The sequence below is a fragment of the Sapajus apella genome, unplaced genomic scaffold (assembly GCF_009761245.1).
Source record: "Sapajus apella isolate SASKATOON/1434 unplaced genomic scaffold, GSC_monkey_1.0 scaffold35, whole genome shotgun sequence".
NCBI lineage: Eukaryota > Metazoa > Chordata > Mammalia > Primates > Cebidae > Sapajus > Sapajus apella.
In genome coordinates, this window is record NW_022436975.1 from 3,017,631 (window position 1) to 3,032,400 (window position 14,770).

General features: G+C 35.0%; 1 protein-coding gene across 1 annotated transcript in view; it reads left to right on the forward strand.

Moving 5' to 3' along the window:
* SNTG1 (syntrophin gamma 1) overlaps positions 1-14,770 on the forward strand; it is a 384,071-nt gene that overhangs the window by 141,640 nt on the left and 227,661 nt on the right. The window contains exon 9 of the mRNA XM_032296050.1: positions 1,647-1,777. Coding sequence (XP_032151941.1) covers positions 1,647-1,777 — 131 coding nt within the window. The remainder of the gene's footprint in view (positions 1-1,646; positions 1,778-14,770) is intronic.

The window sequence follows — 14,770 nt, forward strand, 5'->3', positions numbered from 1 at the left end:
TATTGAAAATAGTATGGAGTTATTTAGCTGGGCTATATTCTAAGAACTTTCTTATTTGTCACTATGATCTTACCAGTTGTTACCATTATTATCACCACTTTGAAGATATACACAGTAAGACAGAGACTACAAAACTTGCCTCCAGGCAATGAATTAGTCAGTTGGGAAATTGGGATTCAAATCTAAGCAGTCTGATTCTGATTTGCAGCTTAAAGCCCTCCCCACCTTGTACTGTCACCCAGCTGACCCATGTCATGTGCTGACCACCTGCAATAGCTGACATGAAGAACTGACTTCATGTCATGAACTGACTGTACATATAACAGCTGACATGAAGATCTGACCTCTTGTCACATCCTGATCATCCATAACAGCTGACATGAGGCCAGGAGAAAGAGTGATATGAAACCTAGGTTTGTGCCTTTGGAGTCACCAGAGAAGGATAAAAAGCAACTGGCTAGCATTGAAGGACAGGTGACCTGGGGGTTTGGGTGCTCACTGAGTCACTAGTAGGAAACCCTCACTAAGTGATCTTAGCCAGTCCACCCTTCCAGGTATTCTGAACTTCTCCGCTGACTTAATACATTTTTACTTGGTCAATCTGCAACAATTAACATAAAAATGCCAGGCAACATACACCGTTTAGTAAACATAGTACTGTTTTTCACTGGAAGCATTGTTAAAGAAATTAATACCTGAGTGTAATGCTCAATAATATTTAGACTTAGCAGAGTTTTAGTATCTAAATATCTAGACTAATATAGAATGTTCTTTTAAGACTATCACTCAAAAATTAGTGAACAAAGAGGCGGCGATGTTAACAGTTCACTGGGCAAATTGAGCTTTGACGCACTTACAACACATGCCAATTTAAATATTAATACTATTTGATGTGCTGGTGCCAGGGAAAAGTTTTAACAGTAAAGCTGAAATAATGAAAGAAGCATGAATTAAGTAAAAAAGCCCAAATTATATTCGAATATGTCTCCTCTATATATAAAGTAAAAAAAAAAAAAAAAACTTCCAACAAAACTTAAGATATGTTTAATTTTAAGCCAGCCATAGTTGCCCTGATACCCAATTAAAACTACATAAGTATAAACTTTTTAGGAACATGAAGTTAGAAAAATGAGCACAGATTTCCTTGAGTAGTGTTTTGAAAGTTGTTTTATAGGAATACTCATTCTAATCAAAAATATATGCAAAAAACTGATAAATTAAAAAAAAAACTTTTAATTGTGTTTGGCATTCATAAAACACTTGCTAATTGAATGAACTGCAGCTTATTTTTATTTTTGTCACTTACTGGTTAATTATAGTTAGTTTTTCCCACTTTTTCTGTTCTTGAATAAATTATGTTGTCACACTCTTATCCTTATTTCATCTCCACTCCTCATTTTAAAATAAATTTTCACTAGCATTCTTAATCTCAATGATTTCTTTCTCAACTTCTTACGGCATTCCATAAATAAATAAGTTAACCGGTATGTTTTCTTGTCCATAATACAGAATTCTCATGATATTCCATAAATGTCTTTTGATCACTTGGAGTAAAAGCAACATTTCCCAGATGAATGCGTTTGAGACACAGAAACTCAAAGCACAGAAGAAAAAAAAAACATGTTGAACATTTGTCTTCTTTTTAGGACACATTGTCATGCTCATCGTGGCCGACATCTCCAGGCTTGCGGTGGGAGAAGCGGTGGTGCGACCTCAGGCTGATCCCTCTACTTCATTCTCGCTTCTCTCAGTATGTGCCCGGCACAGATTTGAGTCGGTGAGTCCGTGAAAAGGAGTTATGAATTTTGTTTATTTAAAAAGAGACCTTTAGTCAAGCTTATCACAACATGCCTTACGATTTTAGTATGTTTTGATAGTAGAAAGAAGAGCTTCAAAAGAATAATCTAACATAGTTAAACACTTATTATTCTGATGACAAAAACACAAATCAAAGCCCCCATTCTGCTATTCACTTATTGTAATGGACTCAATGTATTTAATAGCTACTTTTATTAAGTTTCATTTTTCCTTTTGTGTTGTTTACTTCTCAAGAATATTGCATAGGTTATTTATTTATTTGTTTGTTTGTTCATTTATTTTGAGACGGGGTCTAGCTCTATTGCCCAAGCTGGAGTGCAGAGGGGTGATCTTGGCTTACTACAACCTCCATCTCCTGGGCTCAAGTGACCCTCCTGCTTCAGCCTCCCTAGATCTGGGACTGCAGACACACCCCCATGACCAGCTGATTTTTTTTTTTTTTATTGTTTTTTGTAGACACGGCATTTCACCATGTTGCCTAGGTTGGTTTTGAACTCCTGGGCTCAAGAGATCTGCCTGCCTCAGCCTCCCAAAGTGCCGCGTTTACAGGCATAAACCACATGCCTGGAGCGTAGTTTGTCTAAATTATATGATTTATTTTCAGCTTTTAACATTCTATTATTGTCTATTTTAATAAATGCAAGATATAGTAGTGTCCTCCTTTTCATTCTTGAATTTTTTTTTTTTTTAATCTTGGTCAGTTTTGCTAAGGAGTTGTACATTTGGTTACTTTTTAAAAAATGATTAATTTGGGTCTTTCTTGAATCACTTAACTTATATATATACTTTATGAGTTCCTGCTTTTTCCCTGATTGTTTCAATGTCGTAAATTGTTCAGCTTGATTTTGTGTTCTTACAGATTTTTGAGAAAAAAGTTCCAGGGGTTGGGAAACTTTTCTGTAAAGAGCTATATAGTAAATATTTTATACTTTGCAGGCTTTAATGTCTCTGTCACAAAGTACTCAAGCTCTTGTGGTACAAAAATAGCCGTATACAATATATAAATAAACGAACACACCTTTGTTCCAATAAAACTTATTTACAAATACAGATGGCAGGCTAGATTTGTTCCATAGGCTGTAGTTTGCCAGCTCCTCTTTTGATAATTAATTTTAAGACTTTTTTTCCTAATACATGTAGTCAGATTTTCACATTTCCATCAAAGATTGTTTTAGTTACTCCTGCAAGTTTAAAATTACCTCTTGACCTATTTACAGTATTTTTGAGTATATCACATTGTATAGTTTTCTGACTGGCTGCTCGTATTGTAATATATGTAGGTAATGTATCACAATCTACTGGTAACCTTTTACTACATCAGATGAAGTATAGAAATGTTGCTTCCATTAAGACTCCTTTATCTTTCCTGTTTGTAAAGAAGTTACCTTAATTTCCTATACATACATCAAACAGTATCAGATGGTATTATGAGTTTTGCTTCAACCATCAAATAAGATTTTAAAAACTCATGGAAAGGGTAATTCATTATACTTAACCCAAAGTGTACCCATCAATGATCTTTCTGAATTTCAAAGCTTCTTTTATCGTTTCCTTTATGCTTAGGTAATTTTTTAGACATTCTCTAAAGGTAGATTTGCTAGCATGTAATTCCTTCAGTTTTCAGTTATCTAAGAATATGTTTATTTTACTTCCATTCCTAAGGAGAATTTCCTGGGATCTAGACTTTGGAGTTGACAGTTCTATTTTTTCAGTACCTGAAATATGTCAGGTATTAATGTCCACTGTCATTCAAATTGGTGTCCCGTCTAAGTAATACGTTCTTTCTGTTTTAAAGAATTTTTTTTCTTTTTCTTCAGTTTAAGAAGACTAGTTACGATTTATGTTGGCACACATTTCTTAAGTTTCTCCAAAATGGGCTTTATTCTGCTTCTTAACTCTGTATGATTGTGACTTTCACCAAATTAGGAAAATTTTGACCTTTATTCCTTCAAACATTTGGTCAATCCCACTTTCTATTCTCTCCCTCTGGATTTTTGATAATGCAATTATTAAACCTTTTATTATTGTCCTGCACATCACTGAGAAACTTTAAAAAAAAAATCTGTTTTCTTTCCATTAAAGAGATTGGGAAAAGTTTATTGATCTGCATTTATATTTTTAAATTTTATTTCCCGTCCTTTAACTCTGCTCTTCAGCCTATTCAGCATTTTATTTTTTGTTGATGTATTTTTCAGTTCTAGTTTATCCTTTTAAAAATAACTGATTTTTTGCAATTTTTAAAAAAAATATTCCTATTTGTTTCAAGAAAACTTGTAATTGCTTGTTGAAGCATTTTTAGGATGGTTAGTGTAAAATCCTTGTGAGATAATTTCAATATCTCATTTATATCATTGTTAATATCATTAATTTTTTTCTCATTCAACTTGTGATTTTCCTGAATATTTATGTGACAAAGGAATTTAAAAAATCATCCTATACGTTTTGGATATTAAATGTTGAGACTCGGGTTCCTATTTAACCTGGTTTTGTTGTTGTTATTCTTGTTATTGCTGTTGTTGACTTTAGCAGGCAATCTCTTCGTTGTGTTGTGTTGTGAGGATGGGTGGGTGTATATGTTAAGTTTCCTACTGCACCTTGCTGACACCTGGAAAGGTAGATGGACAGGACCATTCATATTGCTTGGTAGCTACAGGATGGAGGTAGAAGCTAAGCCTCACAAGAAACTCTACTGATACAAGGGAGGAAGTGGACGGATAGGTGAGGGCAACTAGCTCCACGTCCCACCACCTCATTCCACCGTGGTGATGATGGTGGCAGAGACTCGGCTCCTTGATGGACCACACTTGCCAGCATGGAAGGGCATAGTACTTACTTGTCCCATCTCCTACAGGCCCATTTAGACTAATTGCTGCAGGTGAGTATGAAGGTTCAGCTGTCCATGACACCCCACTGACACTACCCTGGCAGGGAAATTGGAGCTTGCTTCTTTTAGGTGTAGGACAGAAGACCACTTTCCTGCTAAGCCCTGCTGAAAACCTTAGGAACAGGGAGACAGTGCTTCCATTGGTACTTGGCTGGATTAGGGCAGGTATTGCCAAAGAGCTTTGTTTTGTTTTTAGTGTACTCATTCTCCAGTCCTTTAAAAAAAGGAGCAACAGGCTTTCATTGGAGTCTTTATATTTTAAAAAATCTTGCTGTTTGCCGTTCAGATTGGAGGCTTCAGAAGGTCGTGCCTAGGATATGCAAGAGGCAATAGGAAAACTCAAGGCACTTAACACTTTTTTATTCCTGAGTTTGACGTCCCTGGGCATTCATGGTTAATTGTTCACCTTGCAGCAGCTTCCAATACTTTTGTCATGTTATGTGTGATGTTTTTTAGCTGCATCAGGAAGCATCTGAGAAGAATGAGGCCACTCGGTCTTGGCCAGCATAAGAAATCCACAAGTATTGATATTTACATGTTTTTAAAAAATTCGTTTAATGATGTTTTATATTTTTGTTATAATTACTTCTTTGTTCTATGGACTTTTTAAAAGTACACCACAAAATTTCAAAATATTTTGAGATTTTCTAATTACCTATTTTTGCTATTGCTATTTAGTATAATTTCATGCTGAATGATTTCAATCCTTTGGTATATGTTGAGGCTTGATTTTACTCAGCATATAAGTTATTTTGGGAAATATTTTGTATGCATTTTTAAAGGATGAGTATTGCTATGTTTTTTTTTAGTGCTGTGTTGTACATATTTTAACTAGGTCATATGTGTTCATTAAAGGCTCTGATCCTCTGCATCACTCATGATCTTTTTTTCTGATTATTATATTAAGTTTTGGAGAAACATGGTAAAGTGTCCCACTGTGATGGTAGATTTGTGTATTTCTCTATTTTGTTGACTCAGTGTTTGCTGTATATACTTAATTATGTTGTCAGATACAATTAGATTTAGAATTTTTATAAATTTCTTTTGTATGATGCTTGATAATTATGGCATGTCCTATACCTTTGGAAATGTTTCTTGCCTTTAAGTCTATTCTATCTGTATTAGGATAAATAAGAACCAGATTTCTGTTTATTAATATCTACTTGTATATTTTTCCATCCTATTTGTTAAAACTTTCTTAGACTTATTGTATAAAATGTGTCCCTTCTGCATTAAATATATATGTGTATATACACACCTATATATTACATATATATATTTGGATTTTTCTTTTTTGTTTTTAATACAAAGTAACAAACTTGGTCATTAAATCAAGTTAGTCTAGTTACTTTTAATGTAATTACAGATATATTTTTATTATACCATCTTATTGTTTTCTATTGGAAATCCTAGTTTTTTTATGATTAAACATTTTATTTTGAAAAAATTATAAATTCACATGCGCTTGTGGGAAACAGTGCTTTCATTTACTCTTTGATTATTATCCCAATGGTAGCGTGTCGCAAAACTATTGTACACTATCCCAGCCAGGAAACTGACCTGACAAAATTCACCATTCGGATTTTACGTGTGTGTGTGTGTGTGTGTGTGTGTGTGTGTCTGTGTGTGTGTGTGTGAGAGAGAGAGAGAGAGAGAGAGACCTTTTGAATTATTTAATACTAAGTCTTTTTTCTTATGTTAAGCTATATATTTGTATTCATCAATCAACTTCTCTTCATTCTCTTTCCCTTCTAACTTTTCTGGTCTCTGGTAATAAACAATCTACTATCTATTTTAATGATATCAACTTTTTTAGCTCTCACTCAAATATGAGTGAAAACATGTAATACTTGTCTTTCTGTGCCTGGATTATTTCCCACAACATAATGACCTCCAGTTCCACCCATGTTGCTACAAATGAGAGAATTATATCCTTTTCTTCAGGGATGTATAATATTCTATTGCATATATATATGAATGTAGTATATGTATACTACTCCTTATTATTATTATTTTTTTGAAATGAAGTTTTGCTCTTATTGCCCAGGCTGGAGTGCAATGGCATGATCTTGGCTCACTGTCACCTCCATCTCCCGGGTTCAAGTGATTCTTCTGTCTCAACCTCCTGAGCAGCTAGGATTACAGATGCATGCCACCATGTTTGGCTAATTTTTTGTATTTTTAGTAGAGATGGGGTTTCACCATGTTGGCCAGGCTGGTTTCAAACATCTGACCTCAAGTAATCCACCCTCCTCGGCCTCCCAAAGTGCTGGGATTAAAGGCGTGAGCCACCATGCCTGGATTAATGTATACTATACTTTCTTCAGCCATTCATCCACTGATGGATACTTAGTTTGATTTCACATTTTGGCTGTTAGGAATAGTGTTGCAATAAACACAGGAGCACAGATGTCTTTTCAATATGTTAATTCCCTCTTTTAAAAATGTATACCTACTAGTGATATTGCTGGATCATATGGTAGTCTAGTTTTCAGTTTCCTGAGAACCCTCCACACTGTTCTGACATAGCAGTTGTACTAATTTACATTTTCACCAACAGTGCATAAGGGTTCCCCTTTCTCCACAACCTCACCAGCATTTGTTATTGCCTGTCTTTCAAACATATGCCATTTTAACTGGGGTGAGCTATCTCACTGTAGTTTTGATTTGCATTTTTCTGATGATTAGTGATGTTGAACAATTTTTCATATACCTGTTGACCATATGTATGTCTTCTTTTTAGAAATATCTGTTCAAATATTTTGCTGATTTTTAAATCAGATGTTTTTTATCAAGTTGTTTGAGCATCTTATATATTCTGATCAGTAATTCTTTATCAGATGGGTCATTTGAAAATATTTTTTTCCCATTCCGTAGGTTGTCTCTCACTTTATTTTTTCTCTTGTTGTGCAGAAGCTTTTAACTTTGATGTACTAACATTTGTCTATTTTGGCACAAAAACATCTTTCCTCAGACTAAAGTCCCAGAGCATTTCCCCAGTCTTTCCTCCTAGCAGTTTCATAGTTTCAGGCCTTAGATATAAGTATTTAATCCATTTTGATTTTATTTTTGTGTATGGTGAGAGATAGGGCTCTAGTTTCATTCTTTTGCACATGGATCTTCAGTTTTCCCAGCATCATTTATTGAAGAGGCTGCCGTTTCTCCAAGCTTCCCACCTTTATTGAACGTGAGTTGGCCTTAAATGAGATAATTGATTTCTGGGTTCTTTATTCTGTTCCTTTGGTCTATATGTCTGGTTTTTTTGTTACTGTTATTGTTTTTCTCCCACAAGATAATTTTCTGGAGATTCTTCCAAGTAGTTTTATTTTTCAGTTGTTCATTCATTTTCATTTCTGAGTGATATCCTATGGTATACAGATTTAGCGCATTAAAAAAATTCAACTTTTAAGAAACATCTAGATTGCTTCCAGTTATTGACTATTCTAAATAATGAGGCTGTGAACATTCATATGTAGATTTTTGGGAACATACATTTCCATTTCTTTGGATAAATACTCAAAAGTGCAACTAATGGGTTTTATTATAATACTGTTTAATCTTTAAAGAAGCAGCAAAATCACTCTCTGGAGTGATTGTCCAATTTTACAATCCTACCAACAGTGTAGGAATTACTGTTTCTCCATATCTCTGCCAGCAGCTAATGTTGTTGCTTTATTGAACCACTCTGATGGGCGTGAGTGACATGTCCCTGTGGCCTTGATTTGCATATTATAATGACATTGAACTGTTTTTTTAAATGTACTTATTCACCATCAATATATCTTCTTTGGTGAAGTGTCTGTTTATGTCTTTTGTCCATTTGGAAACTGATTTGTTGGATTTTATACTGTGGAGATATACATATATCTCAAAGTCCTTTTTCTCAACACACTAGTTTTTGTGCTGTTTTATTTTCTTACTTTTTGTAGTAATTAGAAATGTTTGTTATTTAATATTCCCTCTATTCAATTTTCATATATTCATCTTTTTGTTATTGTTTTAGTTATTGCCTAAACATTACCATAGATATAGAGCCATATATGTATAACTATTACAATTTAACACAATTTATATCGATTTCAGAAAATGTTAGAAATTGATGTTATAAGACACTTTAATTTCTTTTTTTCTTATTTTGTGGCTTATTTTGAATATATTTAAAACATATTTTAGATACTTCAAAATATTTTACTATTGCTTTCATGTAACAATTTATTTAAATATATTCTACTTTTAATCTTTCTCCTCATTTATTTCTTTTAGTTCTATTTTTCTCTGCCTTAAGAGCTCTGTTAATATTGCTATTAAAAGAGTGTATATTTTTGAAAGTGTACATTTATTTTCCTTTTAATTTTTAAATATACAGCTCCATTATTTGAAGACATTTAGCTAGAGAAATTTCTGATGAGGAAGGAACTGTCGGAATGGGTCCAGATGACTCCTTAGATTTTCATTTTTATGGCATTCAGCACATCAACAGCTTTATCAGCTGAATTAATTATGCTCAATACACATGACAGCAATAAGCAGTTACAAACATAGCACTATTCAGAATGGATTTCATAGAGATTCACATTCAAGGGCTAATTTGTTGTTTACTCATTCACCCAATCAATATTGATTTAATATCTGTAAGTGGGAGACATTGTGTTTGATTCTTTCTCTGAAGAAGCTCACAGACTAGTGGTAGTAGATTCAGTAAAGGGGAAAGGGGCAAGAAAACGTAAATAAGTGATTTACCCTTGATTCATGGATGAATAATATTCTATCACACACACACATACACACACACACACACACACACACACACATATATACACACACGTAGACTTATATATGTGTATACATATGTGCGTATGTAGTAAATATATACCACATTTTCTTTAGCATTCATTCACTGATGGACACTCAGGTTGAGTTCACATTTTGACTATTATGAATAGTGTTGCCCATGATTACAAATAAAGAAAATTATTTAGCTTGGCACAAACTTAGGATATTATTTCTTGGCTGCTTTTTTGCCATAACCCATAATTTTAGTTTCACGATTGCAACCAATTTGTATTAGTCACGTACTATTGTGTATATATAAATTAAAACATAATGACATTTTTATCAGTAATAACACAGTTTATATTTATCATAATGTAATGACCCTTATTCAGATATAAATATCTGCTTTAAATTTTGAAGCTTGTTTTAATATTGCATAATATTGCAGTGTCAAGGGCGTTAGACTAAGAGAGGAAGGTTATAAAACCTGGCTGGCCTTTTAATCTCTCCAAGCTTTATTTTCTTTATATGCAAAATGAGCATATAAATATGCGTGTGTGAGAGTTTATATAATATTATATACATTTGTTATGTATATATGTGAATTTGAGGAGCATAAATTTGCGGAGTACTCTCAGTGTTTAGCATACTTTATGGCTGAAAGTACTCAATAAATATTTATTAAATAAATTTTAATGAAAAAATTCATCTCAGTTTTTTCTTTAGGTGGATTTATAATCTACTGCATGCTTCTAAAACACTATGAAGAGCAATAATATTGAAATCAATAGTATTGAAAGTAGGCTTTTGGACTTTAAAAATTATGAAATGACAGTAGAATGTATAATTTTTTTCCCAGAGAGCACACACTTTTTCCTTTCAGGTGAAGACATTTCAGACGATGACAGATTTGGCCCCGGAGGATGATGTTTAGTATCTGAACAGTAGGCAAGTTTAGTGGTCATGAGAATGGTGCTTTCAGTAGCACAACAATCTTAGCAAACGGGCCTCTAACTTTAAAGCCAACTATGAAACTGGCTTACCGTAAATACTGAATTTATGGTTGCTCATTGAAGGAGGGGAAGCTTTAGGAATGTGCATTTCAGGGGCTCTGAAGAGAAAGCACAGTTAGTGAATGTATGAAGGCAGAAAAAAGATAGGCAGACAAAGAAAGAACTATGACACAAAGATGTCATAGAAGATATTTCAGGCAGAGTTTTAAGGAGAATAAAAGGTTGATTGTACCAACTATAGAAAAAAATACTGAAAGAACTGAGAAACACTGAATAATTTGTGGTTACTTTGGACAGAATAATTGTAGAAGCAAATTAATGAAAAAATATTGTATTAGAAGAAAGTTATTGATAGTAGAGAAAGGAGCACAATGTGTTAGGGTATATTCATAAAATGTGATGAGGAGGAAAAGGGAATATAAAATTTAAGCACATCATAGCATTGGTTACTAACTGAGAAGGAAAACTTTTTTTTTTTTTTTGAGACAGAGTCTCACCCTGTCACCCAGGCTAGAGTGCAGTGGCGCGATCGCGATCTCGGCTCACTGCAATCTCTGTCTCCTGGGTTCAAGCACTTCCCCTGTCTTAGCCTCCCGAGTAGCTGGGATTACAGGCACCCACCACCACGCTCTGCTACTTTTTGTATTATTTAGTAGAGATGGGTTTTTGCCATGTTGGCCAGACTGGTCTCAATCTCCTGATCTCAAGTGATCCGCACACCGCGGCCTCCCAAAGGGATTGCAGGCCTGAGCCACCTCGCCCAGCGGAGAAGGAAGACTCAATGGCAAAAGTGCTTGTAAACAGAAACAGCACTCATGTCTGATGTGGCAGCTGCCCGTGCAGTTTCATCATCCTGATGATTCTCACAGGATACAGAAATTGAACTGATTGCATTCCACTTTCACAGATTGTTCAGGAGGTCCATAAGGACTGGTCTCAGTGTACCTCAAGAACAACAAATGATTTTTAGAAATCTTTCAACTAAATACCTTTAAGACCCTCTCCATTAGTCATGCAAGTATTTCTTCATCTGGCATAAACCCCTTTACTTGTTCTTATACAATTCTGTGTGGGATTATAAAAGAAACTGCCATAATCCCCTTAAGATACATAACTCTCTTTGGAAAAGTCCACACTTCCTTTGAACAATTCTAATCAATTTTGTATAGTTCTTTCAATCTAGGGCAAATTATCTTGCATAAGAGTCACTATTTGTTTCATTTTTCCAGTTTATGACACACTTATTTAATGATATGATTCCATTAATTAATATCAATTTTAATTTCGCCATAGCCAGAGGGCAGTATTCTAGAGTGCTTGAATGTCTTGGAAAATTGAAAAAAAAAAAAAAAAAGAAAGAGAAAGAAAGAAAGAACCCTTGAAGAAGTATGTGTATTCTGGTAGGCTTTAGTCACAGAATAAAAAATTACATTTGATCGGATACTATATATATTTTTAAAGCCTATAACTTTTAACAAAAAATATGTTAAATATATAAAATGTAGTGCTTCTCGTGATGTCGTGAGATATTCATGATTTGCTTGGCAATGCTTTCTGCTTCAAATGTCCCAGAGATAGGCAGGATTCAGGAATAGAAAGACAGAGAAATTATGGAAAAACTATTGTGACTAGGATTACCCAATAAGAGAAAAATAAAATTCTGGCCAGGTAAGCATCTGCATATGTAATACTTGCTGCATTGAGGGTCAAAAGATAAAGAAGTAGACACAGTTTATTACTTTTGCCAGGGAATCCTGCCATGCCAGGAAGAAAAGGGTATTTGTTTAGTTAAATTGGAGTTATTGAGGGCTGGGAAGTAGTAAGATCGGAGTCGCTGAGGTCACAGTGATAGGAAATTCTAAAGTGAAAAATAACCACATAATTTGCATAGCTGAACAGGCAACTCAGTCTAGGCAATGCAACTAGATCCTGAATAGATATATGGACTTGTGTAATTGAAAGGGCTAAGAAAGATCAGAAAGGAAATGAGATAATTTGGTGGTGATAGAAAGGAAGAGGCTATAGTTAAGGAACAGAAATGTGAGAATTCAAGCCTGGCCGTGGAGCTGTCTTGGATGACACCAGATATCAAGTTAGCGAAAGCAGGGGATTGCTAAAGTAAAGTAGAGATGGACTCGTTTGATTTTGTTTCTTACTTACAGATTAAAGACTCCAAGCACCGTGCTAATGCTAGGAGAGGTATCAAATAGCATATATGGCTTTTCCTTCAAGGGACTAGCAGCTTGGTAAGATCAAATAGTATTTAGCAGTTACACAAACATGTTTAATACTACAGAGAATAAGTGCTGGAATAAAGGAATCAGGAAGTCTAAGGGCACTGAAGTGGGAGAGATTCAGTCCAAACACGTGGGTTATAGAAAATATCATGGAATAGATGGCATCTGAGTTTAATGTCTTAAAATTTGAATTGGATTTTGACAGGTAGAAATCACACAACTGGTATTTCTAACAGGTTTTTGAGGAGTTAAGAAGTCCAGTCTACAATCTTCAAAATACCATCTGATGTGTGTGGGATATGTGTTGCCTTCTTCATTTCATGAATAGAGAAACTGCAGGTCAGAGAGTTTCATGGCTTTAACTGACTTGCAAGGACCTCAGAGATATTGAAAGAGCACAGATGGGTGTTTCAGACAAAGGAGTGCTGGGGAGAAAGACGCCGTTGCATAAAGTGCAGGACTTATTTAGGGAATGATGAGGATGTGATTTCAACTCATGAAACAATTGGTGAATTTAAGGTCTGGAAAATAAGTTACAAAAACTAACTTGAAAAAGCTCCTGATGTACCTAAACAGCTTAGGTTTTGTGCCTGAAAAATTAAAGTGACGACAAGGTAGTGAACCAAGGTAGTGCACACAGGGCAGAAACAACGCAGGACTACTGTGTGTGGATTACACTCAATAAGACAGAGGAAAATGCAGAAATCCCAATCCAAGGGCCTTTTCTTATTTCTTCCTTTCCTTCAATAACATTCTCCCACCAATTAACTGATAATAAAATCAATATTCTGTCCACTCACACAGGGCCCCTCTGTGAGACTGACTTTTCTCACTGATAATTTTGCGTGTTGCAATACGCTTCCAACGTCCCTCAGACTTTATTCTCACTTTTGTCCATATTCTTCACCCCACAGAGAGACATTTCTACAATATAAACACGATCCTTTGTCTCCAATGCTTCAGTGTCTCCACTGGCTCCCCTGACCCTCAGGATCAGGGAGACATGCTGCAGCAAGATTTCTGAGTGATCACTGATTACGCCTCATGTGATCACCAGCTTCATGGCTTGCCTCTTCTTCTGATCCACACAATGTGCCAGACAATCCATATTTCTCTGGATATGCTATGCTTTTCATGCCTCGGATGTTTGTTTTGGATTAATTATCTTCTGTCTAAGCATTGTGCTTTCCCTTACCTGCCCCAACCGAGCCATTCCACTGCTTAGCCCAACATGATGGAGTAGCTTTGACTCTACTTCCGCCTTTATAATTCATTTTACAAAGCAGTTATTTCACATCATTTCTAATGCCTTTAAGGGGGAAATTACACATAGTACTTCAGCCATATGTGGAAGTACTGAGATCCACCAAGCACTCAGCAAATCATTCTTAAATCTGTAAATCATTCTCATTTTTTAGAGGAAATTGAGGCACAACTAAGTGAACTAAGTTGCTCCATCTTCGCTTTCATCAATATATGTTTATTTTCATTCCGTATCACCTCGTGTTTGACCAGTTATAGTCCTCTTTTCACTGGTCTAACAGGACCACCCAAGCCACACAAATCTAGCCATGGTGGTCCTCTATGTAGAGGTCAGCATTGGTCCCTTGTAGACTTTAAGCCCACCTCATTCCGAGCCTGCCTGCTTTTCCACGGTGAGCTCCTAGAACTCATGCTCATTCCAGCCACTCCAAACTTGCACATTTTAGTCTTTGCAACTGTTGTTCCTTGTGTATGTAAGCACAAGCCCCCATGTGGGGTAAAATCAACAATGAATCAAAACAGGACTCATTATACTAACTAGAGATGATGTATATTTATTTGATTGCTTATGTGAGGTTGAAAATTATTCATGAATTTGATAGTGAGCAGTATATTTTTATTCAAGGAAGACTAAAATTTGTATTTTAAATGAATGAATAAACCTACTTTGAAATTGGCCAAAATTTGAAAATACATTTTACTGCCAGAGCAATTACCAAGAATCTTTAGAAAACTTTACAAATGGAGAGTGGAAAACTGAGTCTGAATGAAAAAAAACCTCA